Here is a 16,537-nt window from a genome sequence, read left to right as displayed (position 1 = left end):
TATAAGGAGATGAATACTTGACCTACAGTATTTTAACCCCAGTCTGCCACCAATATCAGTTTACCACTAAACATGGTTATTTTTGTACCGATTGTACACTCACAGTAATATTTTACAGCATTTGGTTTCTATCTTCCATATATTTTTCTAAACATAAAAGTGTATTTTCAATGCAGCATTAACGAGCCTTCATTGTGGGAGTTAGCTGGATAGCTCTTTCAAAAAAAAAAAAAAACCCTGTCCCCACTGGAGACTGACCTACCAGCATAAGTGCTGAATGTAAGTGATAAATCCAGTACTCACACACTGAATTTCACCCAAGTTATTCCAATGCTGACACTTCAAATACTGTATACAGTATAAAAAAGCTTTTGTCATCAGTACTTCACTTTTTCTGTGTACACGTTTTCCTTCTTCTGTTGCAACTCACAATCAGTCGCCTGCATAAAGTGCTTACCGGTACAATCTGTCACTGTGTGTGTGTGTGTGTGTGTGTGTGTGTGTGTGTGTGTGTGTGTGTGTGTGTGTGTGTGTGTGTGTGTGTGTGTGTGTGTGTGTGTGTGTGTGTGTGTGTGTGTATGTACGTGTGTGCCTGTGTGTCTGTGTGTCTGTGTGTCTGTGTGTGTATAAAAAGCTGTTTAAGCCTTCCAGTCTGTGTGTGCACGTGCGGATGTGTATGTGTGCTTGTAAAAGCAACATGAATTAGCCCTTCCAGTCCCAGGGTATGCAGAGGTCCCCGTCCTGCATGACGGAGTAGAAGTGCGCTATGCGGAGGCGCAGACCCTGCAGCAGGGGGAAGCGCTCCTCCAGGAGCCGCCGGCAGCAGGGGATCATCTGGCCCATGGACACGCTGGGCTCCTTGGACAGCCCCGCCAGGGACAGGCTCCGCAAGCACTCCTCCACCACCTCCTCCTCATCAGCCTCCAGCCTAGAGAGCAACAGGCACGCACGCACGCATGCACACACACACGCACACACACACACACAGAAATGGCAACAGGAGATATAAAAATATCACACAAGCCTCCTGAACCACCTCCTCATCTGCCTCTAGACTCGAGAGCAACACACACACACACACACACACACACACACACACACACACATATACCACACAAGCTCCTGAACACACACACACACATCTGCCTCTAGACAGACACACACACACACACACACACACACACACACACAAATCTCTAGTACCAAGTGGACAACACATGAGGAAAAAAAACACAACTTCACAACAAAGGTCACATTACAGTATATTAATCAATAAAAAGCATCAATAAAAGTGATTATGGGCTGCAAACGTATTCATGAGGTTCTCTGCACAATACGGTACACCTCTAAACACTTTCAGCTCCTTCACTGCAAGCAGACAACTGACGTGTTCTGGTGAGGAAAGTGGATGAGACTTACTGGTCCCTTCGTCTCAGGCGCTGTCGAGCCTCATTAGCTTGTGTCTGGAGGAAGTTGCGGAGCTGGCTGGGGTCACACGCGGCCGGGATTATAAAGTGACCCATCTCGTGCAGACTAATGCTGGATCGCCCACTGAACACACAGGACAGAAAGGAGAAGAGTGTGCAGGGTGAACAAACAACACTGCCAGCATGAAAGCAAAGCATGTGGTGTTTGACATACAACATGTAAAAGACTATTTATTTTCACAAAAAATATTATATTATTGCATTATTGTAATTGTAGGTCGTTAGGATGATTATTTATCTCTAAAAGGTTGCATAGTGTTATATTTTCAGTGTACAGTTAAGCTTAAGCGGTTTGTATATACTATAACAGTAGCATTTCAGCACATTTAGATTTACTGTAGGATGAATCCCCATCCCTCTCCCACTACCTTTCCCACCTTCATCGTCACTATCCTCTCCAAATAAATGTTAAAATCCTCCAACACAAATAATAATAAATAATACTTTTTCAAATGTTTTGCCTGACCTCTCCAGGGTCATGCTGAGGCCCCGCAGGCTGCGGGGGTGCAGGGCGAGGCGGTGGGGCACCAGCCGCTTGTGGAAGTGGTTCAGGGTGCTGTAGCCACACATACATACAAATAACATGAGGAACAGAGATAAACAGGTAAAACAGAATCAATCAATCAAATATATAAACAAACAAACAAACCATAAATAAATGGATAAAAATGCAAACAAATCCTAAAAAAAACCAATAAGTCAGGAGCTAGTGTAGATACCTGTAGTGGTCCTCCAGGGGCAGCACAGGGCCCAGATGCTCCACGTGGATGACCTGCACCAGAGTGGTGAGTAGAAAAGATTTTTCAATGTATTGCCGCCATTGCACATGTAAGGACACTTACAGAGTAAACAAAAGTATAAAACATTAGGGTTGGAGCAGACCTCCCCCAAAAGGTATTTTTCTTAGTGCTGACTGATGACTAAATAATTAATAAAAGTGCTCTATGCCTAGCGCAGCCTTTTCCCTGGTTTCTAGGATAAAGAGTAACAAAATGCTGTCTTTTTGGATGGGTGTATGACTGCAACTAGCCAGGCCACACCCTCCTAGTGACACAACACCTTCGGCTTTGCTTCTAGTCAGGCCAAGAGCAATGTAAATATCGTTTTCTGATCTCCAGAAAAATTGGGAACTCCACCCACGTTGTTGGACACCACTCAACCAGTAGCAAACATTGGGAGGCGGGTGAACCACGCTGTTTGGAAAACATTAATTGTTATGCTCTTGGTCAGACCAAGTCTCGAAGAAAGTTGAAAGCCGATGATAATCAGGCTAGATGGCAACACTCTATCTGCAACCATAGGGTTCCTCCTGTGGTCTAGTAGCTGTATCTAGTCTTGCTTCTCATCTCCTGCTGCAGCATCTCTATTTCCTGGTTGCTGCTCTGTCGACACACGCCTAGTCAGAAAAAAATATCTGGTGCGCAACCTTGGGTACATTCCAATATGCTACCTTGCATTCCTCCACTTGTGCTTGTGGCCTCGCCCCGCCTTCTGGCCCCTCCTCCGTGAGGAAAACAAATTAGTTTCCCCACTGTCAGCCTAGCCAAAACAACTTTTTGGGGACTATTCTTCATTCACCATCCAGTTTGCAAATGAGAAAATGACTTTACAATTGAGCTTTAGCGAGATATTGAAATATAATGCTGTTGTCAGTGATATCATCATGACATATTACTTCCTGGTACGAGGCCACAAGCACAAGTGGAGGACGCAAGGTCGCATATTGGAACGCACCCCTTGTGTAGCATCAACTTTTTTGAGTTTACGCTGGAGGTTTTGACGCCATTTTGGGTCACATGAGGGTGCATGCCTGTTGACCATAAACTGGGCTTTAAGGCTACTGACCTGCACACCACCCAGCAGCAGGCTGATGCGTTCTTTCAGCCACTCAGTCTGCTGGTAAAGACTCCTGTAGCTCGGGAGCCTCTCAAAGACCTTAGATTAGATTAGATTAGATTAGATTAGATTAAACTTTATTTATCCCCAAGGGGAAATTCTTTTTCCAGTTTGCTCTGTAGATCAAAAAGAGAAGTAAAAAATATATATAAAAAAAAAATTAATAAAAAATAAATGAGGTGATCATGCAGAAAAGTCCAGGAGTTTCTCTTTGTCCTTAATGGACAAATTATAGAGTTGCATGGCTCTAGGGACAAATGATTTCCCCAGTCTGTCAGTCCTGAATTTCAGTGCTCTCAGCCTCCAGCTGAACACACTCTTTTGTTGGATGATTGTGTTGTAGAGTGGGTGCGCCTTTGGGTGCATGGAAGGACACACACATACACACATACACGCATACACGCACGCACATATGCAAACACACAGTGAGAATATGCAGAAGTCAGATACAAAACCTAGTTCACACTCAGTTTTGTTATAGCTTGAGAGTTGTCATTATGGTCTTAAAAGGTTATAGAGGGGCAGCAAGCATGACAACTGGTGGGGTTATATTAAAGGTGCACTGTATAATATTTTTAGCAGTTTATTTCCAGAATGCATGCTGCCCAATCCCAAATCCCATCAAATTCTAAATATTAATTATGACTGGGAAAATGTCACTTTTCCGACATGAAAAGTTGGATCTTCTCCATTGTCCGCCATTTTGGATTTCCAGGAATAGATATTTTTAGCTGCAAAACTTACTGTGCTTTGGTCATACTAGTAAATATTAGTTTATTACTCAGTAAATATTCATGAAAAGATCACATTTGGCAATAGTGAGGGTCTGTCTGCACTCTGCAGCCTTACCTTAGTCCAGTGGTGGTGGACGTCAGTGGTTCCCAACATCACGTGTCCTGAGGCGTTCATCCCTGACTGGTCACTGTACAGTATTGTGTGGCCTGGTTGGAACAACAGTGAAAAAGACCAATCAGAGAGGGGAAACTGCCCCCCTGGTTGGGAATCGCTGGCCTAGGCCTCATCTTTTAGAGACAGAAACTTTTCACATGCGCACATAGTACAGTCAAAAATACTGGATAAGAGCAAGATAACGCAAAACACGCCCACTCAATGCAAAAGCGTGTGCTCAAGTTGGGTCTCCTAAGTGGGCGTTGTCCCCTCCTTCTTCTTCTCTTTTTGAGGTGTTTGCACAAGACGTGCGCTACTGCCATCTACAGCACTAAGGGGACTTTTATTCTCAACCTCAGGACTCCGAAGGTCTCCTAACCGAAGGTCTCCTAAAGAGGCGTTCACCCGACATAAAGTGGATACCGGAAAAGAAACAAAATGACGCTTCTTGTTAGATCTACCTTCTTTGGTACAGTGTTTCTTTCATTCACAAGCACAGATACACTCTTTCAAAAATGCGCTGTGCAAGTTCAATGTAAATCATCAATGTACAGTCTTGATCTGAGATTAACAGAGCCTCAGAGAAAATACTAACCGAATGGTGAATAGAAACTGACTTTCTGTCAAATGTCCTTGTGGTCCATTCAGTTTGTGTTTAGCTACCATACACCATTTCACCTGACCCACCGGAGGGGGGGGGTTTGACTTTCATTTCATCGTCATTCATAAATCCATCCTTTACATTTGTTATATGACTTGGTAATGCCATGCATATATTTTGTCTCAATGCATGTTGCTAAATGGGACAATAAGTAGGTTAATAAGTATGATGGTGTGCAACATCAATACTTGATGATCGATTGGCTTGTCATAAGTCAGTGGGAGATATGGGGTAGGCTTGAGGAATGTCCCAGGCTGAATTTTAATCTAGCTCCCCTCAAGATGCAAACTTACAGTACTTCTTACTAGTTACATTGACCCTTCTTGCACTTTAATGTGTGTCTTGTTAAATGTCAGTCCTGTGTACTGTATGTCCATGTCTTTTGTATGGGATGGAGGGAAACACAATTTAAATTTGCTTGTCTGACCTGTGCATTCAGTATGAAGAAACTGACAATAAAGTAGACTTGACTTGACAGTGGCCGCATGTATAGAATGGTGCATTAGGCTAGCCAGGACACGCCCTCCTAGTGACACGACACCTTGCCTCTAGTCAGGCCAGGAGCAAGACAAATCGGGAGCTCCACCCAATTTTCTTGGGAAGCAATCAACTTTGAGCAGTTTCAACGGCCCTGGGTAGAGGCGTGTTCAAGGCAGTGACGTGGTTTAAGCGGAGATGTTGTCTTGGGACAAAGAAAATGTTTGGTTTAAACTTTGGCACAGCCTTTTCTGGCCTCGACCAGTAGCAAACCGAGGGAGGCGGGTTAACCAGGCCATTTGGGAAATGATATTCATTATCTTCTTGGTCACCTTGCTCATCTTGGTACAAGATTTGAAAATTGATGATAATCAGGCAAGCATTACCGCAGAAATACACCAGCGGCGATCTGAGCGAGTCGAGCGACGGAAGTAATTGACTTTGTATTGAGTCGAGAGACAAAGGCGATTCTGGAGACTAGAGCGATTTGCGCGACGAGCGCGACAATTTGAAGTTGAAATCTTTTCAACTTTCTATGACCCGGTTCGGCGACAAGCCGCGACAGCCAATGACTGTATTGACATACATCTGCCTGTACGGACATACTCTTGTCTCCTCAATCGCTTGTATCGCTTGCTGCTACACTTTGTCGCTTGAATGAATCGCATCGCCGCTGGTGTATTTCTGCGGTTACTAGTCATGTTTGCCTTGTTGCATGTTAGCTCACCCCTGAGGTTGTGGAGAGCCTCTGGACTCTGCAGGGCGAGGCGGCTCAGACTCTGGAGCTGGCTGCAGCGGTGGGCCATTCCCCAGGTACGCTGCCACCTGCAGAACAGAAAACACACATCACACTCACTAATGAGAACCTAAAAGACTCCTGCTTCTGACTATCTTTCTCAACAGGGGCTCTACAGCCCCCCAAGGGGCGTCGGGGAGCTCTGGGGGGGGTGTTGAAAAGGACACAGCTGAGAGGAGATGGTGCTTAGTTGCCATTGGGGGGAGCATTATTGCATTTTATTTATTAATACTAAGGTGGGTGTTGGCAGGCTTATGATGAGTTGAAGGAGGCATTGGGAGGGTTATGATGAGGTCCAGGGGCCGTTTATTTTTAAAAAAAACTTCAGAAACACTCTACGCTCTTTGGCTTGTACTGTAGCGAATGGTTTTGTCACCTGATGTCTGTGAGGCAGAGTTTCTCGCACAGTTCGGTCTTGAGCCTCTCCAGCTCATCTCTGCGCAGCTGACTCGCCTTCTGCTTCTGACTGGCTTCCGACTCGTTGGTCCTCAGCCACAGACTGAAGGGCACAGACAGACACACTTTTGAGATAGTGTGCACATGTTTGAACTCAACGGGACTTTTGTATTGCGTATGTATAGCCTAACAGTACTGCTAACATCAGCAGCCAGTCATTGACGAACAATGAAATCAATTTACTTTGTCAGTCCTCTAGTAACGCAGTGCGTACCTCAGACTAGGTTCAACTGTTTTGGCATGCTGAAGCTCCTCTTCTGGGTCTCTGAAGCCGGTGAAGCTGTAGTAGCTCTTGTCCCACTTGATGGGCCTGTAGAAGGGGGTTGCTCCCGCGGGGACCTCTGGGCCAGCGCTGGTCCTGCTGCGCCGGGCGCTGCTGGCCTTCAGACCCTGCATGTGCTCCATGGACAGACTGCAAGACTGCAGGACATCCAGCACCGTGCTGAGCACATCCTTTGTCTGCAGTGTGAAGCTCACTGTGCGAAACCCTTGGAAATATAATAATAATATCAACAATAGCAATAATAATAAACATAACAATAATGATGTGTTTCGTAATGTGTGTAAGTTATGGGGTTTCTTGTGTCTACTTTTTTCCGTGATTTTTGTGTCTGGCTTGGTTGATGATGCCGGTTTTCATTGTAAGGAATCGGGCATCATTTTGAAGCCTTAACACTATTTCACCAGTCAACACTCATTAATCAGGACATCAAGGAGGAATAATGGTACCTGAGGGTAGGAGCTCTTGTTCCATGTCTGTTTTTGCCTTGGTGTCCCGAACGTAAAAAGTAAGTTTTGTTGGTTTCACAGAACGAGCCCCGGGCTTTTGAAGATTTTCCAAGTAGCCGTTCAGTCTTTTCAATGAGTTTTCATTTACTTCCTAAAGTAAAATGGCAAGTAAACAATATTGCACTATTTCAAGACATTTACGTATAGGGTCATTTCATGTGAAATCAGACACTTTGGGACCCGACCGACCCGGATTTCAATCATACTTGGTGTGCCTTTTTAGTAGCATGGTAGCACCCCACAACTGCATTGGTTTGAATCTGACACTAATATTAAGGGAGAAACAGACTAGGAAAGGTTCACATGTGAGGGTAGGACACTATACATTCAGCCTTGAATATATCAGTCAGTGTTAGTCACAAAAAGATGCCTGTGGTATTGTTTGAAAGCTCTTTTCTGGCTCTACATATTACACAATCAGCGTGGAACACAACAACTCTCAGAATATGAATTATGATAAATTGAAAAATTAAAAATTGAATATCTAAAAAACCTATATTTTAAAATAGCCAGTTCCTTGTCCAAACGTAGCCGGCAATGTCATTAGCAACACCTCAAATGCTGGTGTTCGGTTCTTTATTCATTTCAGAGAGAATTTGACTCACAAATATGGCATCATACAGACCACTTACTAATAATATGGTAATACCATAGTAGCATCACATGACAAAACAAAAACAAAAAAAAAATGGTCAGTTTCCATGGTCCCAGGTTTCAGAAACTAAGGCAGATGTCCATTTATACACACCAAATGATGATATGTGAATGTTTGAACATTCCTTCTCTGTGTACCTGTGTCATCTTCCCTTTACCGTACTTTAAAGAGATAATCAATGGCTACACTCTCATTTTGTACTCTACCAGTGCATTTGAAGCAGCAGCTGTGTCTTTTGTAGATAATGTATAAGTACGTCCCGTTGCAGTTACAGGTTCCACTACCAGAAGCACATCCTGATGATCCATGACAAGTCTATCTGGTCTGAAGGGAAAAGTGAAGGATGGAGATGGTCCATGAGGATGCAGGAAGTTCAGTTTCACCTCTCCAGTGCTCAGCATACATTCCTCAACACATGCTAGCCACCAGTTGCCATCATATACAGCTACAACATACCCTTTGATGCTTGAAAATGTAACACATTTCTTTACTGAGCTCACTCTTTCAAATCTGCCTTCTCTGAATGCTGAAAATGGCCTAACTTCCACTGTGTCCATTGACAATGGGCAGAAGCTGTGTAGTTTTTGAGTACCTGGAATAGTTCTTGCAGATTCCAACCTTTTCAACAAGGTTCTCATGCTTCATGATGGTACATCTCTGTTGTGGCAAACTGGCAATGGATGTTCTTGAGAGAGATGCACCATCATGAAGCTGAGAACCTGTTGAAGAGGTTTGAATCGGCAAGAACTATTCCAGGTACTCAAAAACTACACAGCTTCTGCCCATTGTCAATTGACATTAGGCCATTTTCCGCATTCAGAGAAGGAGTTGAAAGAGTGAGCTCAGTAAAGGAATGTGTTACATTTTCAAGCATCAAAGGGTATGTTGTAGCTGTATATGATGGCAACTGGTGGCTAGCATGTGTTGAGGAATGTATGCTGAGCACTGGAGAGGTGAAACTGAACTTCCTGCATCCTCATGGACCATCTCCATCCTTCACTTTTCCCTTCAGACCAGATAGACTTGTCATGGATCATCAGGATGTGCTTCTGGTAGTGGAACCTGTAACTGCAACGGGACGTACTTTATACATTATCTACAAAAGACACAGTTGCTGCTTCAAATGCACTGGTAGAGTACAAAATGAGAGTGTAGCCATTGATTATCTCTTTAAAGTACGGTAAAGGGAAGATGACACAGGTACACAGAGAAGGAATGTTCAAACATTCACATATCATCATTTGGTGTGTATAAATGGACATCTGCCTTAGTTTCTGAAACCTGGGACCATGGAAACTGACCATTTTTGTTTTGTTTTTGTTTTGTCATGTGATGTTACTATGGTATTACCATATTATTAGTAAGTGGTCTGTATGATGCCATATTTGTGAGTCAAATTCTCTCTGAAATGAATAAAGAACCGAACACCAGCATTTGAGGTGTTGCTAATGACATTGCCGGCTACGTTTGGACAAGGAACTGGCCATTTTAAAATATAGTTTTTTTAGATATTCAATTTTTAATTTTTCAATTTATCATAATTCATATTCTGAGAGTTGTTGTATTCCAAGCTGATTGTGTAATATGTAGAGCTAGAAAAGAGCTTTCAAACAATACCACAGGCATCTTTTTGTGACTAACACTGACTGATATATTCAAGGCTGAATGTATAGTGTCCTACCCTAAAATGTGAACCTTTCCTAGTCTGTTTCTCCCTTAATATTAGTGTCAGATTCAAACCAATGCAGTTCTGGGGTGCTACCTTGCTACTAAAAAGGCACACCAAGTATGATTGAAATCCGGATCGGTCGGGTCCCAAAGCGTCTGATTTCACGTGAAATGACCCTATAGAGGCAACTACCATTATACTCACCCTCTCCCGAGGATGCTGACCAAAGAAGTCTGGATGTACAGCAAAGTAGAAGGGCCGCAAAGCATTAATGGCCTCTGCACCCGAGAGATGTCTCTTCTGCATTAGAACTGCAGCAGCACATTTGTGTTGCAACCTTCAAATACAAAACAGAGTCAAAAACAGAGAAAATCAAGTGTAGCCTAATATCGCACCATAGGCCTAAATGATGATCTATTATTATTATTATTATTATTATTATTATTATTATTATTATTATTATAACTGCTATTATGGCATAATGAGTAGAAATGGGTGGTGGTGGTGGTAAAACAGCACATGAAAAGTATAACATATGTGAACGGACAGCAGAAATTCAAATGTATTGAAAAATGACATAATCTACCTTCCATTAACCCCTTAAGACGTGGCTTTATACATTTGTTGTTACCAGTATGGTAATGACCAAGTTGTGGTGCATTACTAAAGGGCCTGTGTTGTGTCATAGTATTGTAACGCTATATTTCAATGACTACAGCGTGCCACTGGAGGTACGGCGCGCATTAAGGGGCTAGGGAGCTTCATCAGTTTCTAGTGATGATAGGAAGGCTAGGGGGAGTTACAGTAGGCCCTATCTCTAGACTACAGCCCTCTCTACACAATACAGGAGTCACATTTCAAGATGTGAACTGTGAAAGTCGTGGTCACACGTTGCTCTGACAGTGAAGAGCAGGTACACGTCAATGTCTCACTTTAAACATGTAACCACCATGTAATAACTTCGGGTCTGTAGCCCAACTCCTTTGTCAGGTGGAGAGGAGCTGGTCTGAGTCACTTCTAATATCGACTAAAACTATCGAAGCTCCTGAATTGAGAAACAAAACATGCAAGCTCCAAACTGTCAAATTTAGGTAGCCTAAGGTGCCCAGCAGGAAGAGTCATGTTGATATTGATTTTTGACTGAAATTGTTGAATTCCCTAATAGGCCTACTTGATTATTGGATGGAGCTCAATAAAATCTTGGGCTTGGCATGGGAGGTATTTGGGAAGGGACACGAATCAGGTGGATATCATAATGTATTGCCAGGGGGAACACAAAAATGGGATCTAACATAGGGCATTTATGAATATGAACATGACGGGCTCCGTAACAAACATCCACTAATGCCTGACCCACTCGGTAAAGAATAACTATTCATAGGCCACAGGCGTTGCCTACCTTGCGGCGCAACGTAGCATGGAAGTCACCGACATTACGCACGGCAGTTTTGTTCAGCACTAGCGTGCCATCCACAGGTGCATTAAACCGCTGTGTAAAAATACTGATCCAGTGTCAGCGTAATCAACTGTTCGAGTAATAGGTTCCATGGGATAGGGCTAGTTCTACGCGTAAAGTGGACTGGCAGAAAGTTCAAGACCGAACCAGTCGGAAAATAGGTCACCGTTACATGCCCATGTCACGCACGTATTTTCAAGATCACTGAGCTTGGGATACTGTAGCCTATGCTAATAGCTGTGACATTGCTGTCCTTCAGCCACAATAACGTTTAATGTTATTAACTAAATTATGAAGCAATGTAGACATACAGTTCAAAAATGGGTGATGTCCCAAACAGTAGCGTTTAGAACAATGTAGCAGCGATTCTGCCAGGTCTGGCTGGCTAACCACGTAGCCTCAGATATTTCAAATCTTAAGCTGGTGAAAGATGATGGCTTCCCACGTAAACAAACCACAAAAACATATCAACCTATACCAGTAGGCTAAATGATATTGTAGCTTATGTGGCACTTAAAAAAAGATAGCTGTATATTGTTTTAGAATCAGAACATAAAGTTTCGACCTCAAACACTAATACAACATTACTACTACAAACGCCTGCCGCTTCACAACATTTCCATGCGATGTATCCTTATCGAACCACCAGTCTAGACTAGAGCAATGGATAACCAATGCAATTGATGGTTAGACCGGAAGAGGATTCCGCTGGACGTCTGGGGCCATCTGCTGACAAGTTAGAGAATAACAGAATAACCAGTGTTAGGCAAGTTACTCACAGACTGTAGCCTGCATGTTACTATCATTTCAAAGTAAACCCTTAGGCCTACATTACAAAAGACTTATTAGGCCCACTGAATTAAACATGTACGGTGTTAGCCTTTACTTTAGTAGGCTAATACCAAAATAATTGGAAATATGGATTGGTCTATCATCACACTCAATTCACTCAGCGGGTGCTGCACTGCTTCACTTAATGGTGAAACTTAACATAGGCTATGGTGCATGTATAGCCTACATTTGTTGTAGTAGTGCAAGGTATGCTAAAAATGAGAGATTGATGTTGTGTGGATGGCCATGGTCATACAGTAGGCCTAGGCCCTACATGATAGGCTACTGTAGGCCTATTATGTCTGTGACTGCTACCCCATTAGGTGACCATGTATTGTGTGTGTGAGCAGCATGGCATAAGGCAATAGTTTATACCACTTCAATGCCTCACATTACTGCATTAATGCAACAGCTGTAACCTACCACTGACCTTCAAAGGGTGTGATGGGTGCTACACAGCTGTTGTCAATCGATTTCCCAAGACATCTAATCCAATTTAGTAATTTCTCAAAACAATTTGTGCAACAACCAAACACAGTGCATTAGCCTACATTACTGTCAACTGAGGCTGACAGACCACCCTCCTAAAAAATAAAACAAAAATACCACAAAAAAGAAGAGTGATGCGAACACAAAGTAGTTAGTCATACAAAGTAATGCAACTAGAAAGTAGTTAAATGCACAATTTTAATTAATTAATTAATTTTAAGCTGAAAAGCAATGTAGGTAGCCTAGCCTAATCGAAAGATGCCACTGCCATTGACTCATGTTGTTCACAGAATTGCGAACTGCCTTTTCCACGAGTAAAAGTGACAATGTTGTTGAATAAGTCATTTTGAGAATTTTAAAGGGGTATGCCACTATTTTGGGGCTTAATACAGTTAAAATCGTTGGCTGGGGTTTATAAAGGTGGTAAAGTGTCTTATTTTTCATGTAAGCCGTTGTCTTATTTTAAGACAAGTTAAAAGAGGGAGCATGTCGCTAAGCTAGTGAAAGTCAATGGATCCGTGTAGCATGTAGCAATGCTACATGGATGCATTGACTTTCACTAGCTTAGCGACATATTCCCTCTTTTAACTTGTCTTAAAGCAAGACAACGGCTCACATGAAAAATAAGACACTTTACCACCTTTATAAACCCCAGCCAACGATTTTAACTGTATTAAGCCCCAAAATAGTGGCATACCCCTTTAATTAGCATTAGGCATAGACTTTTGTGACGTGAAATTTCCTATTATTCATTTTTTTTTGCAATTATTGGGTAGCGTAGTAGGCTAAAGAAGACTAAATAAAAGGATCAAATAAGATAAAAAAAAAGACCTGACAGTTGAAGCAGATGCTTACTAACGAGTTGTTTGTGAGACAGTTGAGCTGTTTGGTGTTCGTTGGCTGCTGGCTTTAACCCCTTCCTAGCAGCTGTGCTCGGGTGTGTTGGTTGCTGGGGCGGCAACAGTGCTGAGTGAAAGGTGCCGAATGCGTAAAATGCTTACTGGCGAGTTGTTTGTGAGGCAGTTGAGCTGTTTGGTGTTAGTGAAGTCCTTTATAGAGAAGCACATCTGCAGGTTGTTGAAATACTCTGCTACCAGGGTCTTGACACAGGTGGGCATGTGAAAGAAGTCCATGGCGTAGTTGATCAGTTGGTGCGGGACTGATCCATAGGCCTACGCGTTGGCAAGGTCAAGCCAGATGACGTGCAGGTCAGTCTTCTCCCGCTTTTCCTTCTGAATCTGGTCCCAGATCATTGTGGAATGCTCTACGCATCCAGGGAATCCTGGCACCCCTGCTTTCTGACAGTTGGTATCAATATAGCCATTCTCAAGCAGGTAGCGGGTCATTCTTCTGGCTAGAACTGAGAAGATTTTCCCTTCCACTTTTAGTAGGGCGATGTTACGGAACTGGCTGATGTCCTTGGAGTTAATTTCCTTGGGGATGAAGACTGCTACCGCTCTTTGCCACTCAGATGGAATGATTTGCTTCTTCCAGGCAATTCTCATTAGGTACCATAGCAGCTCTAGTACCTTGGGGCAGTTCTTATAGAGCTTGTAGGGGACTCCATTGGGACCTGGTGCAGAAGAGGACCTCGCCTTCTCCACGACTTGCCTGACCTCGCTGAGCGTGGGAGGTTTAACTCAGCTGTTGGCTGTGCAGGCTGGGGTACATATCCTGGTGCTCCAAGGGGGACGCTCCTTTGCGAATCGCTGTACTGTTCCCTGACGTGCTGCTCCAACTGCTCCCTGGTGGTTTCAAGCTTGCCAGTCTTCTTCTCTTCCAGCAGCTGTCTGGCATGCTTGAAGGGATCCTTGAAGAAACTGGCTCACTCTCTTTCCTTCCACCTGTTGCGCTTCCGAATGCGTTCGGCTCTGCAAAGTCCAGCTAGTCTTTTCCTGACCTCCTCCCACAAGGCTTTGAGCCCCTCTTTCTCCACTAGGCTGCCTTTCTCCAGTTCTTGCGGAGTTGCCGCCGCTTTTGCAAGTTGGAGGATTTCCTTCTCTCTCCTCCCCTTCTCTCTTAGGGTGGTCCTCTGTCTGGGGACAACCTCGCCAAACCTGTCCTTGCACGTCTGATATATAATGTCCCCAATCAGACTAAGCTTAGTCTCTGCCCCTCCATGCAGTGATCCCTCTAGGGTCTTGATCAGGTCTGCATCCAGTGCTCGCCATGCCTCTGCTTCACTTGACTTTGGCCACTTAATCTTATTTTTATAATCCATTTATAATCTTATTTCTTCTTGCTGGTTTACTGGACTCTGGGTTTGGCTCTGTTCGGTGTGAGGAGGTGAGGACTGGGTCTTCATGCTCACGTGAGGGCACATTCTCCACCAGTGGGACTTCTTCCTCTGTCGCTCTCATGCCTCCAGCAACGTTGGGTCCATTGGCACTGTGGCTTTTGTCCTGGCTTTTGGTCCCTATTGTCTCACCTGCTGTCGCAGTGCAAGGTTGCTGTTGGCCCTTTTGGCCACACTTCGCTCTCCCCTGGTGGATCCGGACGCCTCTAAACGTGGTCACTTTCTCCCATCCACATTCACACCTTCGGAGGATCTTCTCCTCGTTTCCTGGAGCTCTGGTATTCTCGAAATCCGTTGCCATTGCCGTCATCACCGTGTAGTCCGTCCTGTTGGGCCCATCTTCCATCCCACCTCTCGGAGGGCCCACAGGCTGTTGCTTCTCACACGTACAGGTAATGTGAGGTAGTGATGCTATATGCAAGGCGCAAAAGAGTAAAGTGTAAGTGGCATGGTGAAAGAAATGTTAATGGAATGTTCTCCAGTGCCCTTAAAATCTTCATGTAATTTTGTTCAATGTGTTGATGAGTATGATGGCTTGTGGAAAGAAGCTGTTTCCCAGTCTGCTTGTGTGACACCGAAAGCTGCAGTGGCTCTTTCCTGACGATAGTAGGGAGAACAGTTTGTGTGCTGTTTTATTTGATGATGTTCATTGCTCTCTTGGAACAATGTGAAGTGTAAAGGTCCTGAATGGCTGGCAGGGGTGATCTGATAATCTTTTCTGTGGTCCTCACCACCCTCTGTAGTGCCTTCTTTTCTGCAGCTAGACAGCTGCCACCTGTACAGATCAAATAAATCTACAGAGGATGCAGAGAGAGAGAGAGAGAGAGTGTGTGTGTGTGTGTGTGTGTGTGTGTGCGTGCGTGCGTGCGTGCGTGCGTGCGTGCGTGTGTGTGTGTGCGTGTGTGTGTTTTAGTCACAAAGCTACTCCTCAGCTTCTCCAGTGAAAGGAGCCAGTCTTTCGAACTAGCTCTTTAAAACAAATGAGTCTCAAAGATCCGGATCCCCTCAAAGAGCCATAAACCCCATCCCCATCGTCTCCATAATCACCATCATCATCCATACATATAGACCTAGACGTTGTGTTGACCTTGTCTATTGGAACGAATGGCTTAATTTTGAATGCTGCCACCTTTGTATGTGGATATACTGCTTGCATAGAGATTGATTGTTGACAAGGCAATGTGTAAGTCATCCTGCAGGTGGTGGTACAACATCTATCTACCTACCACTACCCTAGCTGTCATGACTACAAAGCTCCTTTCTACCGTATATTAGGTCGGCCCTGGCCTGGCCTTACTATACCCTCATACTGCCATGGTCACCCTCCTGTAGGTCTACCAAATGATTTCTCAGAGGTGGGATTCAATAGCATATACAGTACGTGCATGGTGATATACGGTATATGGTGATACTCATTCAAAAGCATATACCCATCAGTCCATTATACATTTGCTGCTAAAGAATGGTAATGTCCAAGTCATAGTGTATTACTAAAGGCCATGTGTTATGTCATATTGTGTAGTATTATGGTAGGTACATTTCCATTGGTGAAACAACATGCATTATGGGACTACACTGAATTGCCTCCAAAGTTATTTGAAGTTATTTTCTTTTCAAATAGCTTTGGAGAAATATGTACCTTGAACCAAAGAGCACCCATCAGTATATTTTTTCAATCTTTCTAAACGGAC

At 43.7% G+C, this 16,537-nt stretch overlaps 1 protein-coding gene across 1 annotated transcript; it reads right to left on the bottom strand.

The window, feature by feature from the left end:
* Positions 1 to 610: 610 nt before the first annotated feature.
* On the bottom strand, positions 611 to 11,857 carry tcaim (T cell activation inhibitor, mitochondrial). Its single transcript, XM_063198328.1, has 12 exons — positions 11,174 to 11,857; positions 9,979 to 10,111; positions 7,391 to 7,541; positions 6,876 to 7,149; positions 6,582 to 6,704; positions 6,137 to 6,234; positions 4,233 to 4,324; positions 3,333 to 3,422; positions 2,207 to 2,259; positions 1,954 to 2,043; positions 1,420 to 1,551; positions 611 to 928 (listed from the first exon to the last, which is right to left on the bottom strand). The coding sequence occupies exons 1-12, from the start codon at positions 11,206 to 11,208 to the stop codon at positions 703 to 705; spliced, it is 1,497 nt and encodes a 498-aa protein (XP_063054398.1). The 5' UTR covers positions 11,209 to 11,857; the 3' UTR covers positions 611 to 702.
* Positions 11,858 to 16,537: the final 4,680 nt, after the last annotated feature.

The sequence above is a fragment of the Engraulis encrasicolus genome, chromosome 5, assembly GCF_034702125.1.
Source record: "Engraulis encrasicolus isolate BLACKSEA-1 chromosome 5, IST_EnEncr_1.0, whole genome shotgun sequence".
Lineage (NCBI taxonomy): Eukaryota > Metazoa > Chordata > Actinopteri > Clupeiformes > Engraulidae > Engraulis > Engraulis encrasicolus.
This window is presented reverse-complemented; position numbering and strand designations above follow the sequence as displayed.

Coding starts and splice junctions, on each gene's coding strand:
- tcaim (XM_063198328.1), bottom strand. CDS start 11,208: ATGTCGGTGACTTCCATGCTACGTTGCGCCGCAAG. Junction 7,150..7,390: donor ACAAGAGCTCCTACCCTCAG/GTACCATTATTC, acceptor TATATTTCCAAG/GGTTTCGCACAGTGAGCTTC. Junction 3,423..4,232: donor TCCACCACCACTGGACTAAG/GTAAGGCTGCAG, acceptor ATCTAATCTAAG/GTCTTTGAGAGGCTCCCGAG.